The 12,136-nt window shown below is 39.4% G+C and overlaps 1 protein-coding gene across 5 annotated transcripts in view; it reads left to right on the top strand.

Annotated features, from left to right (window-relative positions):
• DIP2A (disco interacting protein 2 homolog A) overlaps nt 1–12,136 on the top strand; it is a 119,544-nt gene that overhangs the window by 35,351 nt on the left and 72,057 nt on the right. For 4 of the 5 annotated variants that reach the window (XR_011337724.1, XM_069860818.1, XM_069860816.1 and 1 more), the window contains exon 3: nt 9,405–9,524. The exons of the other annotated variant lie outside the window; for it this stretch is intronic. Coding sequence is in view for 3 of the 4 variants with exons in the window: in XM_069860818.1 (XP_069716919.1) it covers nt 9,405–9,524 (120 nt within the window). In the remaining variant the exon portion in view is untranslated. The remainder of the gene's footprint in view (nt 1–9,404; nt 9,525–12,136) is intronic. 5 annotated transcript variants of the gene reach the window in all.

The raw sequence follows: 12,136 nt of genomic DNA, 5'->3' as shown, positions 1-12,136 counted from the left end.
CTGCTCTTTCAGTGCCATGTAAAATGGATTGGATTAAGTTTCTACTGCACTGTGTAGCTGAATGGATCCAAATCTGTATGGATCTGAATCTTTGTGCAAATAGCGTTAAATAACCCCATAGAGGGCTTGGTGCACAGAAGAAGACAGAAATGGCTCCAAAGCATATTTTCAATTAACAGGAAAATTAAGAAGAGCATTAAGCATTCCTGCAGGCCCTGTTTCGCGTTCTAAAATTCTAAACTTGCATGGATATCGCTTAGGAACCATAAAACTATGTAGTTATGGGGAAATACTAGTTAAAACATGTTACCTTTCACTAATCCAACAAAATGCACTGTGCAAAAGTAGAAACCAGTGTTGATTAATAGCAAGCCTTAACAGTAATCAGTTACTAATCTGTTCCCTTAGTTGACCTCTGCACCCAAATTTTGGATAAAACTGTGAGGAGATACTTTATTATATCTGTAGGCAACCTGGCATTCTGCTAGGTGAAGCTTATGAGTAATGCATAAAGCTAGACACATTGCAAAAATCCATTTTGAATGTGGATAGAGCTTGGGTGTAAAAAGATACAGAAATAACATGATAAAATGAGCAGTTAAATTTGGTAGCTTGCATCCTGGAGTGTACTGTCCTGATGGAGAGCAAATACTGTACTCCCTTTTCCCTTTTCTACTTATATTTCCTTATATTTTTCCAATTCATTCTCATTTTTCTCTTGAGCTTCAGGAAACCTTTGATGGTTAAAGGAACTGTTTCTTTCTAGAATCATTTTATACTCCCACATGTGGGATATAACTTGGAATGAGAAACAATACCAAGGACAGTGACAACTCTAAAAGCCTTTTTATTAGCACTCTCAGTGCTGTGCTTGGGAAAGCAGGCAACTTCTACCTGTAAAGCTGTGTTTGCCATTGGAGCATTAAAAAAATCATGTCTGGAAGTGGAATGTTGTGAGCTGATTGTTGAATACAACATAAATAAAATTTCTTCTCTGCACACAAATATGATATGCTGGTAACTTCTGCTTGAATTCTGCTGATAGTGCAGACACTTGAAACCATTTCAAAGCTATTTTAACCAAAAGTGAAGCTGAAATACAAGCCTTAAATGTTCTGACAACAGCCAATCAGTCCCTTGAAGGTAACATGCATTCTTTTTGTTAAACAGGAATTAGTATGGAACCATCTTTTGCTGTGGTGATTGCTGAGCAGGAAATTACCAGCTGTTTCTTTAAAAAAAATAACATTTTCTGTAGTTTTAAAAGCTCGGCCAGTGTAGCTTTTTTATATATATATGAATATATATATAATATGAATTTTGTATATATAAAATAATAGCAATATAGTGCTATATATTTAGGTTTTTATTTACCTGAGTTTTTCTTGTTTTCTTCCTAGATCTCAAGCATTTCAGGACTCTAGATTTTCATGCTCTGATTATGCTTTCAGTTGAGCAAATACAATGCTAGCACTTGAGACCAGCTGTTACTGCGTAAATTAGTTGTCAAATGCCAATGGAATCAGACCAGTGCCTTGAGCACCTGTATTCCATTGATGCACACCTTCCATGCTGGTACTGGATTTGTTGATTGACCACTGTGCTCATTCATAAGCTTGGGAATCTGTAAGATAGATTGATATTGACAGATAAATTTGTTCTGTATCAGCTCCGTCAGTAATTAGCCACAGCACAGTTCCTGTTAGCTTTCTTATGTGAGGCTGTTCTGGTAGATGTTAGAAACAAATTAGGCAAAAGAAGAAACAATCAGTGCCAAATTACAATTTAGCATTTTGCCCCTGCTACCTCTGGTTGCGTCTACAGTTTCACATAAAAGTTCCAAATGGCTGTCCTCATCTTTGGCAAATAAATTTTTAGGATTGTTGCTTTTGTGGAGTTATCATGAGAGAAAACAGGAGTGGTACAGCTGCCACTGCTGCTTATCTGTTAGTAACAATATAACAAATATAAAGAAAATAATAATGAAGATATATGTAAATATACTACCCCAGACATGCTTCTGCTTTATAAACGTGAATAACCACACATTTATCATTTTCCTCAAAGTGCTGTTACTTACAGGACATGGTGCATTTGTCAGCTGTAGCTACTGGTCTGGGTTAATGGTGGTTTTGAGAAACCTTGCCTGAGTGAAATCTGGCATTTTTATAAAGGGCAGGAAGAATGAGACTGGGAACTACCAATATGTCAGCCTCACCTCTGTGCCTGGGAAGATCATGGAACAGATCCTCCTCGAAGTTATGCTAAAGCACATGGAGGACAGGGAGGTGATTTGAGACAGCCGTCATGGCTTCACCAAGGGTGAGTCCTGCCTGACCAACCTAGTGGCTTTCTATGATGGGGTAACCACAGCAGTGAACACATGAAAAGCAATGGATGTGATCTATCTGGACTTCTGTAAAGCCTTTGAGGTGGTTCCCCACAACATCCGTCTCTCTAAATTTGAGAGATATGGATTTGATGGGTGGATAAGGAATTAGTTGGAAGTCATATTCAGAGACTAGTGGTCAATGGCTCAAAGTCCAGATGGAGATCCATGACAAGTGGTGTCCCTCAGGGGTCTGTACTGGGACCAGTGCTGTTTAATGTCTTCATCAGTGATACAGAATGAGATGAAGTACACCCTCAGCAAGTTTGCAGATGACACCAAGCTGAGTGGTGCATGTTGGAAGGATGATATGTCATCTAGAGGGACCTGAACAGGCTGGAGTATTGGACCTATGTGAACCTCATGAGGTCCAACAAGGCCAAGTGCAAGGTCCTACATCTGGGTCGAGGTTTCAAAATATGTGGTTTCAAAACAGGCTGGGGGACAGTGTGATTGAGAGCTGCCCTGCAGAGAAAGGCTTGGGGGTGCTTATTGTTGAGAAGCTTAACATGAGCCGGCAATGTGTACTTGTAGCCCAGAAGGCCAACCATATCCTGGGCTGCATCAAAAGAAGTGTGGCCAGCAGGTCGAGGGAGGGGATTCTGCTCCTCTACTCCTCTCTCGTGAGACTCCCACCTGGAGTACTGTGTCCAGTTCTGGTATACCCAGCATAAAAAGGATATAGAACTGTTGGAATGGGTTCACATGACGGCTATGAAGATGGTCCAAGGGCTGGAGCACCTCTGCTGTGAGGACAGGCTGAGAGAGGGTTGGGCTTGTTCAGCCTGGAGAAGAGTTCAGCCTCGTTGGTACCTGAAAGGGGCCTACAAGAAAGCTGGGGAGGGACTTTTTACAAGGTCATGTAGTGATAGGACAAGGGGAATGGCTTTAAATTGGAAGGGAGAAGATTTAGATTAGACATTGGGAAGAAATTCTTCATGATGAGGGTGGTGAGGCACTGGCACAGGTTTCCCAGGGAAGCTGTGGCTGCCCCCTCCCTGGACAGTTCAAGACCAGTTTGGATGGGTCCTTGAGCAGTCTGATGTGGTGGGAGGTGTCCCTGCCCGTGGCAGGGGGGTCGGAACTGGATGATCCCTTCCAACCCAAAGCATTCTATGATAAAGCAAAACCTACAAAACCCAAGGTCGTAAGGCCAAACTCCTTGTAGTAGTGTTAAAAAAGCCAAAAAATAAGCTCTTGCCATGTGAAGCTTCTCATCTGTTTTCTTGAGAGCTAACATTGGCTTACTGTCTTAGAATGTTCGTGTGATGGGTTACTCTAGTGTACTTTTTCATAGAGTAATAATGTATCTAGTGAAAATAATCCCAGAATTTATTGTCATAACCAAATATTCTTTCTAATATTCAAGATAAAAAATAAAAAAACCAAAACCCTCCAAGCTTCTGTATGGCAGCAAATCACAGGTTATTTTATTGAGTTAAAAGTGATGCTAGATATCACATTTTATAAATATCAAGGTACCTTAGCATATAACGTTTTTTGTTTAATACAGCAAAACCTTGCCTCCGAGTGTTGTGTGATCCACTGATTATTCAATGGTATTAATTAGGCTGGGTTTTCATAGTTCTTTGATCTGAGGTAAATTAACACCTGCAGAGATATCTTTCGCTTCTGTTACTAATGCTGTCAAATTTAAGTTGGAGAATAATTATGATGAAATAGTCTTAAATGAAGCAAGCTGACCTTATTTTTTTTTATTAAAGCACATAGTTATCAGATTTTTTTTTTAAATAAGGACAAGTTATTTCTACTTGTTCTTTCATGGCTCTCGAAGGAGCACTTTGAGGCCTTAGCCAGCAACGCTATTCAGTCAGTGTCCTTTACTCACCTGTATGTTCTTAAGAGACAATATTTTCTACTGCATTGGTATCTTTACCAGTGAGGGCTTTATAAAGGTGGTTTGAAATTTTAAAGCACCCTGAGTGTCATTAGTGGCAGTATTGCTTGCGAGCTATATAGTAGATGAAGGTTGTGACATCAGGGGCTTTGTAAGCAGAGAAATGTTCTACTTGGTAGTATGTCCAGTAAAAGTCAAGTACCTACAGATGCACGTGAATTGTATGATGAAGGAATTGTATCTGAAATCAAGGGCTTTTTTCTCCTCTTGTCTACTGTGTCTCAGCTGTTACCGGTTCTGATAAAAGGTAGTGTATTTCTGCATAAGCATTGATGTGATTTGATTTGCAGTTTTCTCTATTCCAGATAACCTCCCTTTATTTGGGTCATTAAACCCCCAAAATACTAAAAAGCATGTAATGTGTTACTCCTTTTTCTCATGTTATTATTCTTGAAAGCAAATGAACTTACTTTGGCTTCAAGGCATAGTCAAAAGGAGGGAGGTGGGGGTTCATGTGCAAGCAGATCAGGGGAAGAGTTCATTCATCAGTGTAAACAAGGTTACATAAGCTGGATGGCTGCTCCAAAGAATCATATTGCAAAACTCTTCAAAATATTTGCAGAATGGTGTGGTAATGGCAAATATGAATTAGTTCAGCAACTGAGAAGTTTGACAAGGGGCTTACCATAAACAAACCACCAGATAACAGTACCAGCAAACTTACCTAGTTCATTTCAAATTTCTCCTTTTACTTAAGCTTAGTGTTGGGGACTACCCCCTGACCAGTTCCTTGGGGAACTGTCGGAGGAACAAAAGTAACCATAAGGTCCTCACTCCTTTCCATTTGATATCTTGAGCTGCGTAGGAGATTGGTGTTGGATATTAGCTGTAGGACTTCTGCAAAAGAAGGAAAAAAAAAAGATTCTAGGGGGAAAAAAAGATGCAGAGGTAACAGGGACACTCACTGAAATAGAAAAGATGACAGCATTCTGAAGGTAAATAATATTTTGCTTGAGTGAAAGGGAATGAGACATCCAAAAGCCTTATCTCTTAAACAGAAGACAAGATTGTCACCAGATTTGTGAGATGAAACTAGGGGATAGCATCTGCCATCGAGTGTTAATTTTGCTTCCTTACATTTGTAGGTGCTCTGTTGCTTTCTATGCCATTGCTAATTCTTCCAAAAGCTTATTGGTTTCAGTTACCTAGAACAACCTTTTCTTATTGTTTTCTCAGGCACGTGTTTTCTCCATGGAATTGTAGAATCATAACCATAGAATAGTTTGGGTTAAAAGGAACCTTAAAGATCATTCTAACTCCAACCCCCCTGCAATGGGCAGGGACACCTCCCACTAAATCAGGCTTCAGAAGGCCCCATCCAACCTGGCCTTGAACATTTCCAGGGATGGGGCATCCACAGCTTCCCTGGGCAACCTGTGCCAGTGCCTCATCAGCCTCATTGTGAAGAAATGTCTAGTCTAAATCTACCCCTCTCCAGTTTATAGCCATTGCCTGTAATCCTATCACTACAAGCCTTTGTAAACAGTCCCCCCCCTGCTTTCTTGTAGGCGCCCTTCAGGTACTAGCAGGTTGCTATAAGGTCTCCTCGAGTCTTTATTTTCCCTTTGTAGTGAGGTGATTCCACTGCAATTCAAATTATTTTCATTTGTTCTTTTCTTCCCTTTTTTCCTTAACACTTATGCTACAGCAGCGTTAAAATGCTACTGTTATCAAACTTTAATTTTTAAGGCAAATGATGATGGAACCTCCTCTAGTTTTGATTGAGGCCGGCACATCCCATTTCTCTTACATGTTCATTGTTTTATTTTATGTAACTTAACTTGAAGAACACTGCTGCTGATTCTGTAGGAGCCCAGTTAGAGCGTCAGACAGTCAAATAGTACTTAAGGTAACTTGGCAGTGTATTCTAGTGTGAGTAATCGTTTTGTCTATTGGCCAGATGAAGTCTTGAAAATGAGAACATGCTTCTTACGCTGTGATACTTTCGATTACTTGATAAATGATAAATGCATATTCTGATAGCTGTGCTGAATAGAAAGGCGTGTTAGAGTAGGATTAAGGCATAGTCTGCTAGCTCATTTGAATTTCTCTAGTGTCTGAAAAATGTTCCTGCTGGTAACAAGAATACATGCTCTTTCTATTCCTTCTGAAAGGTTAGACCAGATGATCTTTTGAGGTCCCTTCCGAGCTGGTCTGTTTTATGATTTTTATATTTGCGATTTTTACTTCTTTATAGGTACTTCCACCTAACAATTCAATTAGAATGGGATGCTACACTACAGTAATTTGTTCTGCAGTTCCTTTTCTAAGGAATGTGAAACCTACTCTGGTGTCCTGGTGTCTACAGTAGCTTTTGTAATTTCTTGCAGGTGTGATTTATAGGGGGAAAAATACAGTTACCTTTGTTGATGCTACTGAATTAAAACTCTATATTGCAGGTAGAATGGCTATGATCAAAGTACATCCAGACAAAGGGAACTAAGAAATACTGCAGTCCTTGGTGAAAAACTCCGTCATTTTAATAGGGGCCCTTCATGAGTGTGGCTAGTAAACACGCTGCAAGGAGAAACCTGAGCAGAAGGTCTGTAGGGCTTGAATCCCTGAGAGGGAGGGTTGGAGGGGCAGACTGAAGAGCCAGGGTCAGGGGGGAAGGAGTGTACTGCAGACTGGATGGCTGGCCATAGTCTTTCTTCAGGGCAGGGTGCCAGTTGCAGAGGAGACTGCAGAGGTGGACTAGAGCAGGACTGGACCAAAACGTTGTCCTGGAGCCAGAGCAGGAGTTTCCCACACTTATTTTCTGCTTTGTCATACCTTTTCCTTTCTTTTAATGCTCTGAACCTGGTCGACATCTGCTGTTTCTTTCTTATTTCTTTATCCAGTTCAACAGCTGCAGAAAGGTTTAATAGTGTACAAAGAGCCTCAAATTTCCTCTTGGGCCTCCCTGTTCCTCTCTTCTCTCTGCAAAGATCTTCAATATGACATGTCATCTTCAGCAGACTGTGAATGTTCAGAGGCACGATATATAACTGAGTAGCAGTGCAAGTAGAACTGAGATGATGGAACTGTTGCTGTGCTATTGTAACTCCTTTACTTTTACTTTTCAATTTACCATTAAAACTTAGAAGAGAATACTTTTGAAAGGTGCTGCTGGTAAACTGATACAATTTATCTCATATAAATTAACCTAATTTAGAACTGAAATTACTTTATCTGAATTTCTATTATGAAAGTTGAATTTCAAGATCAGTCTTTTTATGAAGGTAATTAGATTTTAATAGCTGTTTCAAATAAAGATTTGATGAGACATTAGTGAGTCTTTAAAAACCGTTGAGTTTACCTGGGGGTGTTGGTTGACAGCTGACTGAATATGAGCCAGCAGTGTGCCCAGGTGGCCAAGAAGGCCAATGGCATGACCAGTAGGTCCAGGGAGGTTATTCTCCCTCTGTACTCGGCGCTGATGAGACCACACCTCGAATCCTGTGTTCATTTCTGGGCCCCTCACCACAAGAAGGATGTTGAGGCTCTGGAGCATGTCCAGAGCCTCAATACAAAGCTGGTGAAGGGGCTGGAGAACAAGTCTTGCGAGGAGTGGCTCAGGAAGCTGGGTTGTTTAGCGTAGAGAAGAGGAGGCTGAGGGGAGACCTTATTGCTCTCTACAACTACCTGAAAGGAGGTCATGGAGAGGAGGGAGCTGGCCTCTTCTCCCAAGTGACAGGGGACAGGACAAGAGGGAATGGCCTCAAGCTCTGCCAGGGGAGGTTCAGGCTGGACATCAGCAAAAAATTTTTCACAGAAAGGGTCACTGGGCACTGGAATAGGCTGCCCTGGGAGGTGGTTGAGCCACCTTCCCTGGATGTGTTTAAGGCACGGGTGGACGAGGCGCTGAGAGGCATGGTTTAGTGATTGATGGGAATGGTTGGACTCGATGATCCTGGAGGTCTTTTCCAACCTGGTGATTCTGTGATTCTGAGTTTGATGTTAAGACATGACATCTTATGCAGATGAAATGGTAAGAGGCAATAGGGCAATTTTCTGCATGTGCGTTGCCCAGGAGAGTCCTCTACCAATGAAGGTTGTTCTTTTGCTAAGTATGTTTTTGAAATTTTTATCTCTGCCTATCTGATGCCAGATGTGTTTAGCTAAGCAACCTCCCTAGCAAGAGAGAGTTTAGTGCTCTTACAGTAAAATAATTTTTGCTTGCTTAGATCAAAATTGCTAGAAATGTCAGTATTGTTGTTGATTCTGCAGGTAGTGGCTGGAAAAATACACTTATAAATCAAATATTAGCTTTAATTTCATCCTGTATGATCAAATTGTTCAGTTATTGGAAAAAGCAACCTTTTGAGTTGACATTTCATTCTTGCTAGCTTTGGCTAAGTTGAGGATGGGCAAAATACAGTGAAAGTGGATCGAGCCTCTCTAGTGAATACTGGTAAAAATATCTTCTTATTTTTACCAGAAGTGATGTTTTTCAGACTCATCCTTGGTATTTTTTTCACTATGATATGAAACCTCCATTGTGAAAGGGAAAAGAGATTTAGCCTGAAGAAACACAGTTGTGGTTTCCCAACAGTACCACTGATTTTGTGCCTCATTCTCATTTAAAGAGAACTTAAATGGGAATAGATTAGATTAGATTAGATTAGATTAGATTCCTAAATTTTATTCAAATTAGCTGTCTTGTTTTTAGAATAGAAAGAAATTGGGTGGGAATAGTTCAAGCTTTATTTAAAAGATGGAACAGTATCATCTTGTCTCTTCAGGATCCTCAAGTCCAATGCTTAATTGTAACCACAGCTGCAGCATTTCTCTTGATGTCCAGCAGTGAGCTGGGAGAGGGTTGGTTTTCCTCTCCACATGGTTCTGGTATACAGAACACTTAATAAGAAATGGTTGTGAACTCCTGCAAGAAGCAAAAGTTTTTTCTGTTATTCAGAAGTGTTTCTTATCATCTGTATGAAATGCTTATCAAGTCAAGCTAGGTTTTTGTTTGAATAATTCAAAATGCAGTTGGGTGGTGAGTTCTTACGGCTTCGATTGAACTTTTAAGTGTCAACGACAGTAAAAGAACGCAGACATGGAAAGCTGATTTTATTTGCGAGCTTGAATTTGTACTGAAATAAAACTGTATTTCAGGTGTGGATCCATCCCTGCAAGCAGAGAACAGAGTTCCAGGCTCTTCGCAAGCTGCCACTGCTGTATCTAAACAGCAAAAATCCCGTTCTACTAACTCAAGGGATGAGCGCTTCCGATCTGGTAAGGAAAAGAAATGTAGCTAAATATCAGGTACCTTAAGAGGCAAAGTATACCATTAAGGTAGTAGCTACACCTGAAGAAAAAGTTGGAAATGCTTTAGAAGAAAGGAAGAGGGAATGAATATTTTTGAAATCACTTTTTCTATTTCCATACATGAGTCATTTTGTTTGAATCCTGATTGGAGAAAATGCTAAGAGGGAAAGAAATTGTAGACATGTCTCCTGATAGTTTTCTTATTGTGAATTTTATACCATGCCTAACAACTTTTTCTCTTGTTGCTGATTAGGTTTTCAGTCTCTAGAGTGGTTATTTAAACATTTAGAAGACTACAGTGTGTGGGTTGTGGGGATTTTTTTGCTTGAATGGTTATACTATTTTGTAAAAGGAAGGTTGTATGATTATCATATTTACTGTAGCTCACTCTAAAATATTTCCTGTTTTAAAGCAAGTGCACAAAAAGGGGAAATGTCTCAATGGATATTCTACTGAATTTTAAATGGACACCACTGTGACAAACGTATTTTGGAAACTTCTGTGAAAATAACAATATCCTCATCACATCCTGTTTCCATTGTTACTTTCAGGTGGTTGAAATACACTGTTTCCCTGTGAAATTCCTTGTCACAATAGTGAGAAAATGCAGGTGTTTGTAAGCTTTTGTCTTCTAAATACCTTTGGACTTTTTTGTTTTGTTTGTTTTCCAGGGTAATTATTTCTTGGATTTGGGGATGAAAAGTGCAAGTAGTGACATGATCTGTGCATCTTTAATATGTTGTTGGTCTTGCATCACCTGGCTTTACAGCTGCTTGGGCATAAGGGTTATTGAGTCATATTTGGATTGCTGACATTTAAAACCTGGCTCCAGAAATGGAGCTGATATGCCTATATGGCTTCCTTATGAATAGTTGAAGAATAAATGAGACTTCTTAAATAGTCCAAGGATATATTATGGACTCCTGAGAAAGATATATGTATTCAGCTACACAAAAAAGAAACTTCTGAATGTCAGAGAAGATTACATAGTATCAAAACTAACTATCTGACATGTTTAAGGGCATGTACGAATTAGTAATTTAAATTTATTTTTGCATTTCAAATATATCATCAATATAATTCTACCATCAAATATATACTCAGATCCTCCCAGATTTAGTGGTTGATTTACAGCAATGATTTCCAAGTTCCTTTGTGACTGAGTAGAGTCCAGATAAGTTACAAGCAGTGATAGTAATTCATATAAAGTAGTGTTTGATATTATTAAACTACAAAACCTGCATGAAGAGCACAACTGCAACAGGGAATGTTTGGGAACCATTACTGGAGAAGAGCTAGGAGTGTTTTGAACAATATGATGTAAAGAAAGACAATTTCCCTGTTTCAGAGCCTCAGATGTCCTATTTAATTTGCACTGAGGATACTTGAAAAAAGCAAACGAACAAAACAAGATACAAGTAAGCAACCTTGCAATTTTAGTGGTATTGTTTGGGGGAATTTTAGCCAAGGCACCCCTAGTCTTTCAGTATAGGACATGTAGAAGTGGGTGGATATCAACAAGTTCAGCTAGCGTACTTGCTTATGAACAGATGTGGCTCTTAAATGTTAGTTTAACTATCAGTGCTAATTATCAGTGTTTCCTCTTTTTCTGGAGTTAATCTGTCTATGGCCGTGTTGATTTATAAAAGTCTTTGAATTTACTTTCAGTGATTCTGAATTACTGCTCACAGTCCGGTCAGTCTAGAGCTTAACCACTATTTCTGCATCTCAATATGAGTATTTCTGAGTGACCCTAAGTGGACAGTTATTCAAGATAGATCTTGATGTATAAGGGTTTTCTTGTACTTATCACCCGCCAGTGCCAAAGCCCTAGGTGGTACTTGATGTGGACTGCCACATCCTTCTGTGGTTTCCCATCACTCCTCCTCTAACTCATGGTTCGTTGAAAATTCTTATCTAGAACATGTTACACACTTTGAAACTTTAAACTCTTGGGGATAAAATTCTTAAGTTGTAACACATGTCATTGGTTTCCTTTTACACATTAGTGGTGCATAACAAATCTTAGTGTGCTCGGGTGGTATCAAAACCAAATAGTGATGTTTTTGCTTGACTTGATTTAGGTTAAACTCATGTCTAGGCAAGGCAGTGTAGATATAGCTTTCAGATGCCAGTATCTTCTCCCCTTTTTCCTCTCTGATTTTTAGAAAATAAGCCTTCAGATTTGTTGCATTAGTGGTTCTTCTCTTTATCTCATTGAAGAGATAGACTGAAAGAAAAATGAAAGATGTTTGCTGTGTATGTTTTTGCTCTTTGAAAGTATTACTACTGTGATTCTAATAGATGTTGTATCATCTAGTTGATTTGAGTCTGGAAATGCCTCACATTGGTTTTGGTGCTTTTTTTTATGGCAATTCATGCTGTGAGATTTATGTATATGTAGGACGTGAATAGAAATGTTGACAAGTCATCTAAAAAAACACCAGTTAGTGCCAGGTAGGTTTACTTTGTTCCTCTCAATACTTCTGTGTGAAAAGTGCCACAGTGTTGCTTCACAAAGCAATATCAATTTATCTGAGAAATTCTAGCTATGCTAAATGAATTTTCTACCTAAAGAA

Source organism: Phaenicophaeus curvirostris, chromosome 7 (assembly GCF_032191515.1).
Source record: "Phaenicophaeus curvirostris isolate KB17595 chromosome 7, BPBGC_Pcur_1.0, whole genome shotgun sequence".
NCBI classification, from domain to species: domain Eukaryota; kingdom Metazoa; phylum Chordata; class Aves; order Cuculiformes; family Cuculidae; genus Phaenicophaeus; species Phaenicophaeus curvirostris.
The sequence above is the reverse complement of the archived record's forward strand: the minus strand, read 5'-3'. Positions and strand labels throughout refer to the sequence as shown.